This window comes from Mya arenaria, chromosome 7 (genome assembly GCF_026914265.1).
Source record: "Mya arenaria isolate MELC-2E11 chromosome 7, ASM2691426v1".
In the NCBI taxonomy this organism is placed as follows: domain Eukaryota; kingdom Metazoa; phylum Mollusca; class Bivalvia; order Myida; family Myidae; genus Mya; species Mya arenaria.
Window position 1 is genome coordinate 24,924,725 of NC_069128.1, and position 17,181 is coordinate 24,941,905.

A 17,181-nucleotide genomic window follows, 5' to 3' on the forward strand; every position below is an offset into this window, starting at 1 on the left:
ATTATATTTTAGCACTTATGAATATATAAAACGCAATGAAAAGGCCAAATTAAAAGCATGAAACAACTTTTTTTTTTCTATTTATTGATTTTTTTCTGTTAAGGTACATAATGACAGTCTTATTTAATTTAAAAGATGAAAACGACCAACGCACCAAGTACATGAACGATACATGTATATATATATACACAAACTTGCCTCCAGAAAACAACTCAAGTTATCCAAGTAATCCAGTACCCGAGTACTCGATAGAAAGATTGTCCAAGTACTCGAGTACCAATTTTACTACTTGTTGCCATCCCTAATAATTAGATATTAGAATACTCCGCGGAGCCATTTCAATCATTTGATTATGTAATTGAAATCAAAAGTTTGTCAATAAAAGCCATACCTACTCATCAATAATGGGAATGAGAATATGCAAGCCATACCTACTTATCAATAACGCAGTGTTCGACACTAACGGGGTCCCGGGATCCCGAGGACACCAATTTTTCGGGAGGGACACCTGAACTTTGAAGTCCGGTATTCCGTCGGGACACTTAAATTTTGACTGATAAAAGCTAAATATTAATAAATAAATAGCGTTTCATTTATTTATTACCTAAATTTGGGTCCCCTAAATTTCTTAAAAAAGTGCATGTGAAAATGATATTATTATTGATACGTCCAACACACTAAAGCGAAAGTATGGCTGACTTTTTGACTATAGTTACGTCATGAATCTATAAATAAACAGGTCATTTCCAGTGCGCATGCGGGTTAACGCTTCCGTTTTGTTGTTTATATAATCAACAAGGTCAGAGGTGACATACTTTTATTATCGGTTTAATAATTATGTTGAATTATTTTGCTTATGTGTCAGAACCGCCCCAAAAAGAAACCAACACTACTGACTTTGATGCTTAAATGATGCGACCTTCGAGTTGATACAGTAATATTTACGGCACAAATACTGGAATCCTACTATTCAAAATTCTTTGTTGTAAATATGCTTCGATCAAAACAATATAGAAATAAAATTCCCAACTTTAGTTTTATAAAATGCAATCAATGCATAAACATTTTTGGTCATCTGCTCTTACAGTATGCACTACACCTGTTGGGCACGCTGATTGATCGATTGATGAGCAGCTCTACTAAATATAAACTTTTCACAAGCCAGATGTAATATTCCTACTGTTTCTCAATAAAAAGCACTGACATATGACAAGACCCTGAACCATGGCGTATTTTAAGCGTATTTTCCGAAAATCTAAAAATAGTAACAACATCAAGTTTTTGTTTACATTGTATCCATCTGTGTTTTTGACTGAAAACAAAAGAGACTTAGACATTCTACCGCTTTTGAACCCAATCTACTGACTTGGAGACCCAAATCTTCCTCTCTGCCATTGCCAGAGGTTCATATGTCTGACATTGTGCTACTAACTTGTCATTTCATGCTGTTGAAAACATGTATAATATGGTGTTTACTTGAATTACAAACTGAAAAGTAAAAGGCACTGTATTTGCATGTTAAATTTAATATTAAAACAGGTTAAGTAATGAAAAAATGTAAAAAATGGAAGGGACTCCTAATTTCATGAAGGGACACCTGATTTCAAATGTTGGTGTCCCTTCGGGATCCCTTGGAAAAATGGTCAGTGTCGACCCCTGATAACGGGAATGAATAAGTACAAGCTATACATACTCATCAATAGCAGGAATGAGTATGTGCAAGCCATACCTACTTATCAATAACGGGAATGAGTATGTACAAGCTATACCTACTCATCAATAGCGGGAATGAGTATGTACAAGCCATACCTACTCATCAATAGCGGGAATGGGTATGTACAAGCCATACCTACTCATCAATAGCAGGAATGAGTATGTGCAAGCCATACCTACTCATCAATAGCGGGAATGAGTATGTGCAAGCTATACCTACTCATCAATAGCGGGAATGAGTATGTACAGCTATACCTACTCATCAATAGCGGGAATGAGTATGTGCAAGCTATACCTACTCATCAATAGCGGGAATGGGTATGTGCAAGCTATACCTACTCATCAATAGCGGGAATGAGTATGTACAAGCCATACCTACTCATCAATAGCGGGAATGAGTATGTGCAAGCCATACCTACTCATCAATAGCGGGAATGGGTATGTACAAGCCATACCTACTCATCAATAGCGGGAATGGGTATGTACAAGCCATACCTACTCATCAATAACGGGAATGAGTATGTACAAGCCATACCTACTCATCAATAGCGGGAATGAGTATGTGCAGCCATACCTTTACGGGAATGAGTATGTACAGCTATACCTTAACAGGAATGAGTATGTGCAGCCATACCTTTACGGGAATGAGTATGTGCAGCCATACCTTTACGGGAATGAGTATGTGCAGCCATACCTTTACGGGAATGAGTATGTACAGCTATACCTTAACGGGAATGAGTATGTGCAAGCTATACCTACTCATCAATAGCGGGAATGAGTATGTGCAAGCTATACCTACACATCAATAGCGGGAATGAGTATGTACAGCCATACCTTTACGGGAATGAGTATGTACAGCTATACCTTAACGGGAATGAGTATGTACAGCTATACCTACTCATCAATAGCGGGAATGAGTATGTGCAGCTATACCTACTCATTAATAGCGGGAATGAGTATGTACAGCTATACCTTAACGGGAATGAGTATGTACAGCTATACCTACTCATCAATAGCGGGAATGAGTATGTACAGCTATACCTACTCATCAATAGCGGTAATGAGTATGTGCAGCTATACCTACTCATCAATAGCGGGAATGAGTATGTGCAGCTATACCTACTCATCAATAGCGGGAATGAGTATGTACAAGCTATACCTACTCATCAATAGCGGGAATGAGTATGTACAAGCTATACCTACTCATCAATAGCGGGAATGAGTATGTACAAGCCATACCTACTCATCAATAGCGGGAATGAGTATGTACAAGCCATACCTACTCATCAATAGCGGGAATGAGTATGTACAGCTATACCTACTCATCAATAGCGGAAATGAGTATGTACAAGCTATACCTACTCATCAATAGCGGGAATGAGTATGTACAGCTATACCTAATCATCAATAGCGGGAATGAGTATGTACAAGCCATACCTACTCATCAATAGCGGGAATGAGTATGTACAGCTATACCTACTCATCAATAGCGGAAATGAGTATGTACAAGCCATACCTACTCATCAATAGCGGGAATGAGTATGTACAGCTATACCTACTCATCAATAGCGGGAATGAGTATGTACAGCTATACCTACTCATCAATAGCGGGAATGAGTATGTACAGCTATACCTACTCATCAATAGCAGGAATGAGTATGTACAGCTATACCTACTCATCAATAGCGGAAATGAGTATGTACAAGCCATACCTACTCATCAATAGCGGGAATGAGTATGTACAAGCCATACCTACTCATCAATAGCGGGAATGAGTATCAATAGCGGGAATGAGTATGTGCAAGCCATACCTACTCATCAATAGCGGAAATGAGTATGTGCAAGCTATACCTACTCATCAATAGCGGGAATGAGTATGTACAGCTATACCTACTCATCAATAGCGGGAATGAGTATGTACAGCTATACCTACTCATCAATAGCGGGAATGAGTATGTGCAAGCTATACCTACTCATCAATAGCGGGAATGAGTATGTACAGCTATACCTTTACGGGAATGAGTATGTACAGCTATACCTTAGCGGGAATGAGTATGTACAGCTATACCTACTCATCAATAGCGGGAATGAGTATGTACAGCTATACCTACTCATCAATAGCGGGAATGAGTATGTACAGCTAACCTACTCATCAATAGCGGGAATGAGTATGTACAGCTATACCTACTCATCAATAGCGGGAATGAGTATGTACAGCTAACCTACTCATCAATAGCGGGAATGAGTATGTACAGCTATACCTACTCATCAATAGCGGGAATGAGTATGTACAGCTATACCTACTCATCAATAGCGGGAATGAGTATGTAAAAGCTATACCTACACATTAATAGCGGGAATGAGTATGTACAGCCATACCTTTACGGGAATGAGTATGTACCTTAACGGGAATGAGTATGTACAGCTATACCTACTCATCAATAGCGGGAATGAGTATGTACAAGCTATACCTACTCATCAATAGCGGGAATGAGTATGTACAAGCTATACCTACACATCAATAGCCGGAATGAGTATGTACAGCCATACCTTTACGGGAATGAGTATGTACAGCTATACCTTAACGGGAATGAGTATGTACAGCTATACCTTAGCGGGAATGAGTATGTACAGCTATACCTACTCATCAATAGCGGGAATGAGTATTTAAAAGCTATACCTACACATTAATAGCGGGAATGAGTATGTACAGCCATACCTTTACGGGAATGAGTATGTACCTTAACGGGAATGAGTATGTACAGCTATACCTACTCATCAATAGCGGGAATGAGTATGTCAAATTCACTTGTATATTATGGACATCGTTTTAGTAAAAATTTAAGAAATAGGTAATGGAAGGTAATTCTTTATACTAGTATAACTCCACTGGTATGAGTAGGTATCTGTCAATAATGAATGTTGCTGTGGTCAGAAATCGATTGTAGAAGAAACTGGAGTCTATCTAGGAATATGAATTGTGAGTGGGTGGGGTATTGATCTGGGATGAGGATGAAGATTTGCCAGCCCTATTCAATTGATTATAGAACTGACACTACGACCATGTAGAGCACACAATTAGAACATCTAGAAATTAAGTGATGAAGAGAAATTGTCATAGTTTGGAGTTCAGATTAGAACATGAAAGAGCTAAATTTACAGTTCAGATTGACATTATCGTCCCTTAATAAGGCAATGTTAAAATGGTTGAGAAGATGAGAAATTACTTATATGTATACTCCTGTTCATCTTGGAAACATTAAGAAGCTATCTTTGGCTCAGGCACACATATCCACTCTCTGCAATTATTTAATGCAAGCCACCTATGACTTGAAAATATTGACCTATTCAATGGGGATGGCTTCACAGCACTTAAAGCTTGCAGTTCATAGTGTTATATGCTTTATAGGGGTTGATTAATAATGATTATTGACACTTTGATTTAAGGATAATTTTGATGAAGAAGAAATAGTTGAAATTTTGGTTTTGAATTTTGTATGGGTTCAATGTTAGGTTATAAATATGAATTTATGAATTTCAGTATTGATACAGTGTCTTTGAGTGGAGAGTAAGGAAGTTACTGGCATAAACTAAATATTACTAGGAACAAAAATATTTCCTGCATTTTGATTTAAATTTGGGGAGTGGTTAGGATTGTCTACATGATCAGTGGCTGAAATGCACTTCTATATAAGTATATATATATATTGTAATTTTAGAGATCCATTTTGAAAAGATTCCTGTGGCATGAAACCAGTGTTGAACCACTACTTCGCATATTAAAGAATAATGTATCATCCTTTAGGCCACACCAAATTAATGTTTAGTTCCTCAGATTATTGCCAAAAAAAATTGGAGGGAGCGAGCGAAAAAAAATAAAAAAATTTTTTTTGTCAGTTTTCATTAAAACCGAAGCGAGCGCAGAGCAAAAATATATTTTTCCTTATATTCAATATAAATAAGAAAGATTGTTCAAAATAATAGCCCTTAAACCCATTTTAATGCCTTCTTGAACTGAACCTCTAAAGGACATTGGGAAAATGTCGGAATACACACTATTTATTCATCCGTGTTTAGTACAAACATTATTTGGATAAATCTTATTTCTTATATGATTAAAACGTACTTTAATATGACGATCATTCATAATAATAAATAACCCTGCTTTTAGTAAAAAGTTTGAAACGACTTATATAAATCTACCTGAATCAGTTTAACATCATATGCAACTGTATTTAGACATAAATTAGGATTGATTTTGGATTTGCAAAAAATGATCACTTACACAGGCATCGTCAAACATCAGACTCCATATAACATAGACTAAATTTTGTTTATATTATCACAGGAAATGCAATGACATGTGCTTATTAAAACAAAAATATTTTTTTAGAGTACTTTTTTTTGGTTATTTAGATATTTTTATGCACCAGCCAATTGTATATGCCCCCCCCCCCCCCCCCAAGTCCAGAATGGCGGGGACTTTGACTTCCGGTCTCCCTAAACCCGGGTAAAATACCCGACCTGCAGGGACACACTGTGCTGACAAAACCACATTCACTAGGCACTGCGGGGCCACCTGAAAGGTAAAAACACAGCCCATTGCCTCTGCTGTCCCCGGTATACCCCTGGAACAAGGGCGAGGGGTGGGCGGGGCAGTGGTTACAATTGACAAGTGCATTACAATTCCGGATTATGCTGCAAATAAAAACAAAATATAAGGTGATAAACTTAGGCTTACTTATGTTGAGGTATATCTAGACCAGTGTTTATATCGCTATTTGTGAAAAGATACTTGTTCAAAACTGTTGTTTTGTCAGAATTTGATCAAAAATGAGCTTGATACATCAATTTGGACCAAACAATGACTCATGTTCCATGTCGACATATCTTCAGCATCGTCGTAACGAGGTAAAATTTTGGTCCCTTGTATTATGACTTGAATAAAATAGTACAAAGTTGATCATTCCGATTTCCATTCAAAACGAGTCAGTCATTACGCAATATAATCGCTACCAGTCTCAGATACACATGCTTTATTGCATAATGATTGCTTTAAATAATGATCCTTTAGTGCATGAGACGATCAATAATGACTTCAAGCATGCTCAGAACATATTTATTGTCAAAAATAAGATTGAATTTCCAAACTTCGAGCCACATCGTTTATACCGGAAGCCGCCATTTTGATTGAATTTATTGAAACCCATGCTAAACCGATCGAGATACAGTATAAAAACACTACGCATCGGTAACTTCCCTTTACAAAAACTCGAAAACTAGCGTAGAAAAATTATACTTGATTATTTTTAGCCTTTTAATAAATTATTACCTGAAAAAAAACTGCTTGGTGATCAAAATGGAGGTGCGGGCGCACAAAAAAATAAAAATATTTTTTTTACATTTTCAAAAAAATAGGAGCGGTAAATCCGCGGAACGTAATATCAATTTGGTGTGGCCTTAAGTATGAAAAAATAGTTCCAGATTAAAATTGTACAAATAATCAAACAGGAAACATCTTGTTCCTTGCATATTAAATCAGATTACCGTATTATATCATGCATAGGACGCACTTTTTTACCCCCAATTCTCGTCTTAAAAAGTGCCTGCGTCCTTTCTATGCTATTAGAATTGCATCTGTTTTTTCTCAGTCCATTTCGGGTCGAAAATATTGGACCGGGGAAGAACGCGGTAATAGTAAGTATCTGTACTGCGTCACCGAAGAGAACAACTGACATATGTAAAATCACGCAAGTTAACACACGCAGAGATATATTGAATGTTTACTTTAAAATGATTTATTGAGAAATAAATTGAAAAAAAATACGAGTGTTTACTTTTTTATAAAAGGGACGCTACTCACAAAAACTCGATGTGAGTCAGCATTTTAACTGGATTGAGTTATAACAGCAACGGAAAATCGGGAAAGGAGGTAAATATCAATTAATCGTTGTTCATGATTTTAATGTTTCGATATTTTACAAAACATTTTGTTGTATGTTACTGTTTTAAAAAATTAATGAAGGAATGTGCATAACGCAAAGTAGCATTATTGTCAATATCAAATCTTTTCAAATGTGCGAAGGTGTGAAAAACACCCGCTGTCTGTCATTAGAAAAATGGTTGTTTGTTCGCACTTTACCTGACGTGCCTTCCGCTGGCAAGACTAATTACCGACAATCATTAATTATGCCTACATGCTTTAATCCGCGCAGCGACAAGCCTTATCAAAACAATCCTCAGTTTTGACAATACAGTTTTGTTGCGATTGCAACGGTTGCAACGGTTGACTGTCATTCAGAAGGCATGTCGGGACTATTGCAACGGTTGCAACGGTTGACTCTCAGTCGGGACTATTACGGCATTTGTATGAGTCTTATAATATGCGTGAATGTTCTCAAAATGTCAAGACATATATCTTTGTTATGTACGCTAAATTACCAAAATACGACGATAATTATCGAAATACACAAGACAGTTATCGAAATATGCCTAATATACAATTTTTTGTTTGTTTTTTACTTCAATATATGTTATAAATACTTTACCAACCTCAATTTTTCGGCTCCTATTTTAACATTTTTCCGCTGCGTCCTATCTTATATATTAAGGGGTTTTACCCGTTTTCTCAACTATTTTTTTGCCTGCGTCCTATCTATGCTAGCGTCCTATACATGATATAATACGGTATATGCTACTGGCAATTAGACAAAGATTTATCTTAGGTGAGCGATGGATTATTTTAACATGTTCTTTTTCAGATTTAAATATTAACATTATTTTCCAGATTTGTAGTCTTTCCCTGTAGCCAGATATTTTCAATTTGAAGAAATGTATTGTTGTAGTCCTACTAAAGTGGTGTTTATATTTTCCTCCCCATTTCTACATAATATATGCATGCCAATCTGTTATTATTTCAAGTAATTGAAATATTTTCAGTTTAGGCCATAGATGTCCCTCTCACCCAAAAATGGACCAGTCTGTCTGAGACAGTTCACAACCATTACAGGATTTTATATCAACAAGAAATGATTAGTGCATGCATTTTGCAACTTTGTGCAGGTCATCACAAGGTGACACATATTGTAGCAGAGTCCAAAACTGTTAAGACTAATAAAGAAAAATAACATCAACCCAAAACTATATCCCAGTATATATGACTGTAGAACACTATTCATTATTGCAGGTCACCCCAAAGCTGCAGGGCCTGAATCCGAATGCGACAGTGTTTAGTCTGCAGAAGTCGTCTACCCCAACGGCCCCCGGACACCTGTCAGACAGACAGCCTGCTGACAATGAGCAAGGGGACGGCCACAATGACAGTGGGATTGGCATTGGGAACTCAGCAGGAAGTGGTATGTAGTGAAATAAAGATGAGGAGTTCAACACGCTTTTTAAAATATCATTTAAAGCAGCATTATTTTAATCATGATGTTTTCTGGTAAAATGTAAAACTTCTTAATATGATTTAACAAAATTAATGACATTTCATTAATATAGCTGAACATTTGGGCCCTCCGCGTGCTGTTGATCTTGTATGATTCATTGAAATCGTTGTTTTGTTTCATATATTATATTGGACATGAATGTTAGTTGGTTATTTACCGTTCTTGATATTACATGAAATGTGATATGTTTGTATTTACCAATAATGTATAAATGGGTTTGCTACCGGAAAGTACTGGAGAAATCACTTCATCTCTAATATAGGAACTATAAGTTATAACTGTAAGTGAAGGGGTGGAAGCAAGGTTCATCCTTTTGTGACGGATAAACCAGAATGTTTGTGACAGCATTATAAAACAACAACACTTAAAACCAATGCAAATGTATGTCTGTCTTCATCCGCTCATGAAGGGACTTTATTTCACAAATATATCATTCAGAGTGATGGGTGTTGCACGCACATATAATGAGCTATGTCATAATTGTGAATATGCATATATAACAAGTTTTATTTGACTATCACAGTGTGTTATAATAAGTGATGGCCAACCACATTGCAGTTTGTTAGTCTTTTAGGTTGCCGCTGTCTTTTACCAAGCTGTTACTGACAATAGTGCACTAAAATAAGTGAGCCAAGCTTGGTAACATTCACTTTAAATAACTAAATAGATTGACCTTTATCATGTTAGTATCATGTGAACAAGATAACTGCTGGGCAAGTCACATGCCTGTTAGAGTTGAATCATGTATTGTTCCATCTTTATCAGATGGACTTGGGCTAAGATGAAATGTATACAAGATTATTTGGTGATTTTATTGACAACATTATTCCTTTCATGCATTTAATTTGTCAGCATGCATTCACTGAGTGATCTTTCAAGATTCTTTTAACAAATGCTTTCATTAAAACACTTATCTACAAACATAAACTGAAGATGAGTAACCCAACCTTAGTTTTGACCAATTAAATAAGTTAGATATATTGAAGCCTTTTTCTCCAATCTAGAAGATTAGAAAGTATACATATAAATCCCATCTTACTAATTTATCCCTAATCTGTGGATATTTATAATACTAACTTTATCATGTAGCTTGTGGCTTATTCAGATACTTCAGACCTGATAATAGTTAGTGGATTTACGAGATTAGAATTTATGAATTAGAGATAATGTTGAAATCCTTTATCTTTAAATGATAGTATATATACACTTTTTCTTTTAGTTTTAAATTGTTGTTGAATAATGTTCTGCCCGAATCCCCTGCCCAGCAGTAGGATCTCAACATTTTGAAATTCCAAGTTTCATAAAGTTTGTGTGGGAGTTAACTATTTGGAATTGAACAGTTTATCTTGGAATATTAGGAAAGAAATCAATGGTAATTTTTATTCTGGGCATCATGAATGATTATATTTGCATGTTCTGTGTGCTTTTTTCTGTACATTATTGAACTAAGATTGAACAATAATAACCTCAAATGACAAACTTGAAATACCACAAGGTCATGTAACTTTGTAATTGATTTATGATTGGAGTGATTGAGTGCAGTATCACTGAATTTATGAAGAAAATGTCCTGGGAAATAAAAAATTTCTTTCAAAAAGAATGGTAACTTTTACTTCAAATGAGAAAAAAATGTGATAGTTCAGTTCAGTTTTAAATCCAGGGTTCGAATTTAACTTTGAGGAGCACTCGCAAAATTTTGCAAGTGCTTTTTGAGGCAACTCGCAAAATGAAAAATCAACTTGTAATTTTATTATTTTCATTATAAACACAACTAAGACATATTATGAATATTAAAAGGGTCCATCTAGAGTGACTCGACTACTATAAATTGTAGTTGGCTTATTCTTTTTTTTGGGGGGGGGGGGGGGGGGGGAAGTACAGATGACTTATCAGATGCTGGCTGCATTATGATAAAGCTGTCCAATAAATTGACATTGTTCACTTTGAGGGGGGTATATTTACCCTCACCATCGGGTAATTCCCATTCGCTACAGATTTCATTAACTGATTAAGTCTACAAGTATTAAAAACAGTAACAGTATAAATTAAGAATAAACAAAAGCAGCAGTAAATGTAGCATAGATGCTTTGGACTATAAAATATATCGGAAGTCTATTCACTTTGACAGTTGAGGTTACACACCACCATTGTCATTTCCTCTATTATTCAATGTGACATGATTATTTTTAGACAACATTTAAAGGCATTTCCAGCGAATGCAGACTATGAAAAACATATATATTCTTAAAGTACAAGCTTTAAATTACCTTTTAAGCCAATAAAAAAAGGGGGGTCAAGTTATTCCTAAGAAAAATCTCTCCACTTGAAAAACGAACTCTAAAAATTGCACAGTCTGCCATGACAGTTCTTCCAAAATGACCTTTCAACTATAGGGCAGCAGTTTATGCTAAAATCTCTGTTCTAAATGAAAAATCAAACAAAAATAAATACTTAAGGTGTAAAAGTTTCAGGAATAATGATTTTTTTGATTTACAGTGTATTGACTATTGAGCATGTGAAAACATGTCTATCAGTCATAAAAACATTATTTTTTTATTGAGAATTTTTCACACAACGGAAGTACATATGACGCAATGGTAATATCATACCTATAACTAAACCCATCCCTGCATTTTTTATGAAAAACACTTTCGATTAGTCCTTCATACATAAATACACCCAAAACTAGCTCAATCTGATAGTCTGTGTCAGGTTTTCCAGTTTCACTGCCTGTCACCCAAGTGCCTGTGCGTCTGTATTTTCAAAGGCGTTTTGGCCCAAAATGCCATTCTTTGAGGTTTTTCAACTGAACCTGGACTCAAATGGCATTTTAAGCATCAAATGGGGCAGTTCTACACATCTTTGCACACATTTCAAGTTCTCGCAGTCAAATTTTCACCAAATTTGGACATTTTCAGTGCTTGTAAGATTGCAGACGACTCAATTTTTTAAAAAAAATAGGCAAAAGTTGTGAAAACCAGGAAATAGCATATTTTGATCAACCGGACAAGATAAATGCATTAAATTGTGAAAATTTGCCAGAAATAGTGAAATGCAATACATTTCTTGTCAAAAATGACACTTTAAACAAAGCAGTTTGGTCCCTCAATTGAGCTGATATATTCAAAGGTTAATGGGGTTTACATTTAGTGAGCAAAAGCGCTAAATTTAGCCAATGATTAAGCTAGGTGATTACGTCATGTCAACTCATTTGTATTATGCACGCCTCAGAGCATCCCCGGAAAGATTCGAGATAAAACTCGTCCTTTTCCGTATTTGTTCTATTTTTGAAAACTTACTAGAGCGTGACTCCATATTGTCGTCTCTTTAACTGGTAGCCTTTTAACATTTTGTGGTCTAGAAAAAGCCACTCGCAAAATTTTGCGAGCTTGAATAAAAGTCACTCGCAATTTGCAAATGCCGCTCGCAATTTGCGGGTAAGCGAGTCTAAATTCGAACCCTGAAATCTGACCTGAAATACTCTGAGTCCATTTCCATGGTTAGATTCTGTTTTGATCTTTGAGGAAGTGACCTAGGCCATTTGGTGGAGGGGGGTGGGAGGCTAACTCACAACCTCTCAGGTGAGAGGCGATAATGACATTATAAGTGTTATATATCAGAACTTTGCTTACTATGAAAATCACTTCATAATCTCAGGGTAATTCTAAAACTGAGAAATAAACAAACTAGTCTCTGATATTTCTAAATAATGAATTTAGAGTAGAATTAACATTGCCATATTTTTTTTGTTTGACCAAATAAAGTATTTATTGTTTGACCAAAATATGATGAGAAAATTCATAAATATAGAAAACCCTTTCTCTTTATTTAAAAGACAAAATGAAATAAAGTAAGGCAGTGTGATCATATTTAACGTCATTTTGAGCCAGATTTTTTAATAAAAATTATGGGTAAAAGTATGGCAGAAAACTGGCGGTTGGGCATGGGGCCATGCAGGTGTTAACAAATCTGCATTTAAGTTTTTATTCCATGTCATAAAGTCAATAGTCTAATATGGGTCATCTCAGGTAAAAAACTAGGTCATCTTAGGAAAAAAGCTAAGTCATTAGTTTAAATGTTTGAAAACAGTTTTCACTGTTACAGATGTAAATTTTAAATAACATTTCAAAAATATTTTTGTTCATAAATTCTTATATGTTGAAGTGTTTCAGCTGGGGTCAAAAACAAGGTCTCTGGGACTTACCTTTAAGGAAATGCTGATGTATTTACAAATTGTTCAATTCAGGGTTCGAATTTAACTTTGAGGAGCACTCGCAAAATTTTGCGAGTGCATTTTGAGGCAACTCGCAAAATGAAAAATCAACTTGCAATTTTATTATTTGCTTTATTCCCTTATAATATTGACTAATTAAAGTAGAAATTTACACCTAAGACATATTATGAATATTAAAAATGATCAATCAAGAGTGACTCGACTACTAGAACTTGTTGATGGCTTATTCTATGGGGGGGGGGGGGGGGGGGGGGTAAGGAAAGACTCATCTGATGCTGGCAGTTGTTTGATAACAAAGCTGTCCAATAATTTGACATTGTTCACTTTGTATATTTACCCTCGGCATCGGGTAATTTAATACCCATTCGACTAGCACGCTACAGATTTCATTAAGTCTGTAAGTATTAAAATCAATAACATTATATATTTGAAATAAAAAAAGCAACAGTAAATGTAGCGTGGATACTTTGGACCATGAAATATATCAATCGACGAAGTCTATTCATTTTGACAGTTGGGCGAAAATATATTCAAAGGATGATGTGGTTTACATCTAGTGCGCGAAAGCGCTAAATTTAGCCAATGATTGAGCTAGGTGATTACGTCATTCGTATTCACTTTGTATAATGCACGCCTCGGAGTATCCCGGAAAGATTCGAGATAAAACTCGGCCTTTTCCGTATTTGTTTTATTTTTGAAAACTTACTAGAGCGTGACTCCGTAATGTCTTCTTTATACTGGTAGTGTAAACATGCCACTTATAGGCTGTTTACACTCGACTATGTAGCGGAATTAAGTTCATGTTTATTCTACTTTCCTTTTAACATTTTGTGGTCTAGAAAAAGCCACTCGCAGAATTTTGGGAGCTGGAATAAAAGTCACTCGCAATTTGTAGATGTCGGTCGCATTTTGCGAGTATGCAAGTCTAAATTCGGACCCTGCAATTTTCCTCACACAAAAGAAATTGTTCCTGTTGATCTTCATGAAATTTGATCCAAGTTATTTGTATAAACATACCACTGATATTTATGAATATGTTTTTCTTGGTTAAAAGATATATCACTTACTCAAATCTTATGTTTACAAAATTGCTTCGCCAGTAAAAAAAAATCAAGCTTAAATGTAGTGTTGCCGCATTGGCGTCTTGTTTCTCTATTTAATACTGTAAAGAATATAAATATAAATTGAGATAATATATTAAAATTGTTATGTCTCCATTTCCAGTGTCAGACTACTCCTTCGCCAACGGGGATATGAGCCTTGACAAGTCAGGCAACACAGTCTTCTCCCCTGATGTTGCTGAATCGCCCTTCCAAGCAGAGTTCTCTCCATTCACAGACAATCAAGCATTTACGTAAGTTTTATGGCTAACTGTACATTCAACACATTGTATTCAGTTATCAAAATAGATCCATATGGAACTGCTAATAATGAGGAGAAATGTAATTGGTACAAACATTATGGGGAGAGGCACAATGGGGAGAAGTCTAATCAGTAGAAATACAATGGCAGGGGAGTCTAATGGGTAGAAACACAATGAAGAGAAGTCTAGTGGGTCGAAACATCATGGGGAGAAGTGAAGAGGTAGAAACACGATGGGGAACAACACAATGTTGAGAGATCTAGTGGAAAGAAATGCAATGGGGGGAGACACAAGCAGATGTCTAGTGGGGAGAGACATAATGGGTAGAAGGCGAGTGGTGAAAAGCACAATGTGAGAGTCTAGTGAGTCGAATCACAATGGGGAGCAGTCTAGTGGGGAGAGACAAAATGGGGTAGAAATCTGATGGGAAGAGACACTAGTTAGGGTGTTGAAACCCGATGAGGAGAGACACAAGGGGTTTGAAACCTGATGGGGAGTGACACAAGGGTGTTGAAACCTGATGGGGAGAGATTTAAGGGGGTAGAAACCTGATGGGGGGAAAAATGGGATAGAAACCTGATGGGGAGAGACAAAATGGGATAGAAACCTGATGGGGAGAGACACAAGGGGGTTGAAACCTGATGGGGAGTGACACAAGCGTGTTGAAACCTGATTGGGAGAGACAAGGGGGTTGAAACCTGATGGGGAGTGACACAAGGGTGTTGAAACCTGATGGGGAGAGATTTAAGGGGGTAGAAACCTGATGGGGAGAGACAAAATGGGATAGAAACCTGATGGGGAGAGACAAAATGGGATAGAAACCTGATGGGGAGAGACACAAGGGAATTGAAACCTGATGGGGAGAGACACAAGGGTGTTGAAACCTGATGGGGAGAGATTTAAGGGGGTAGAAACCTGATGAGGAGAGACAAAATGGGATATAAACCTGATGGGGAGAGACAAAATGGGATATAAACCTGATGGGGAGAGACACAAGGGAGTTGAAACCTGATGGGGAGAGACACAAGGGAGTTGAAACCTGATGGGGAGTGACACAAGGGAGTTGAAACCTGATGGGGAGAGACACAAGGGGGTTGAAACCTGATGGGGAGAGACACAATAGAAGTAATGCATTGGGGAGAGTCACAATTTAGGGGAAGCATTATGGTAAAAAATACCCCAAAAAAACACAACAGGATTAGCATCTGGAAAAAATGTGTCTAATGGAAAATCTGTTATAACTGTACAGCAATTTAATGTGTAATAATTGTAATGCAATTACCTGATATGTGAATTTGAGAGCTGCTTGATTTTGTTTTTATAAGATAAGGGGTAAATTAGGGTAACTATGTTCCTGTATAGTTTGTGATCTTTTGTTTGGATGATTTAGGCAAGCTTGTTTGACCTCTGATAAGTATGTTGGCAAGCCAAAATTCATATATAGCTATGGATTGCTGATGAGAAGCTGAGTTTTGTAAATTTTAGACTTTGGACAAAACAAAGATTGGCAACTGTTTTGAAAAGAGTTATATTCAAAGATAAGAGTTAAGTTAACCAGTTGGAACATTATTGTATTACAGAGACAATGCTAGCCTTGCCATGAAGCTGGATGAGCTTGGTCCAGCTCTTGTAGAGGGGCCTGGGGAAGGACCTCTGGTGGAAGGAGTGGGAGACAGCTCTAGTGTCCCCATGCAGGGTGTACAGTACACTGCAGAGAATGGTAGTATAACAGGTGAGGTCCAGCTGTGGCATAGGGGGTGGGGGTGCATGGCTTTTTGGGTTCCCATGCAGGGTTTCAAGTCTCCATGCAGAGAATGGCATTATGATAGGTAAGGTCCAGCTGTGGTAGAGGGGGTGGGGTAAGGTCCAGCTGTGGTAGAGGGGGTGGGGTAAGGTCCAGCTGTGGTAGAGGGGGTGGGGTAAGGTCCAGCTGTGGTAGAGGGGGTGGGTTAAGGTCCAGCTGTGGTAGAGGGGGTGGGGTAAGGTCCAGCTGTGGTAGAGGGGGTGGGGTAAGGTCCAGCTGTGGAAGAGGGGGTGGGGTAAGGTCCAGCTGTGGTAGAGGGGGTGGGGTAAGGTCCAGCTGTGGTAGAGGGGGTGGGGTAAGGTCCAGTTGTGGTAGAGGGGGTGGGGTTAGGTCCAGCTGTGGTAGAGGGGGTGGGGTAAGGTCCAGCTGTGGTAGAGGGGGTGGGGTAAGGTCCAGCTGTGGTAGAGGGGGTGGGGTAAGGTCCAGCTGTGGTAGAGGGGGTGGGGTAAGGTCCAGCTGTGGTAGAGGTGGTGGGGTATTAAATAAAATAAAAAAAACAATTTTTCCCTTTTTACCCGGATATATTTTTAGATATGTCTCCCCTTTGACTGAAAGGGAGACATATACTGTATACTGGGTCAGAACTCAAAAGCCACCTGAAGGAATAGATTGAAACTTG

At 37.2% G+C, this 17,181-nt stretch overlaps 1 protein-coding gene across 1 annotated transcript in view; it reads left to right on the forward strand.

Moving 5' to 3' along the window:
* LOC128241025 (uncharacterized) overlaps positions 1-17,181 on the forward strand; it is a 73,529-nt gene that overhangs the window by 18,358 nt on the left and 37,990 nt on the right. Inside the window, exons 4-6 of the mRNA XM_052958010.1 lie at positions 8,900-9,068; positions 14,620-14,749; positions 16,339-16,490. Of these exons, the coding sequence (XP_052813970.1) occupies positions 8,900-9,068; positions 14,620-14,749; positions 16,339-16,490 (451 nt within the window). The remainder of the gene's footprint in view (positions 1-8,899; positions 9,069-14,619; positions 14,750-16,338; positions 16,491-17,181) is intronic.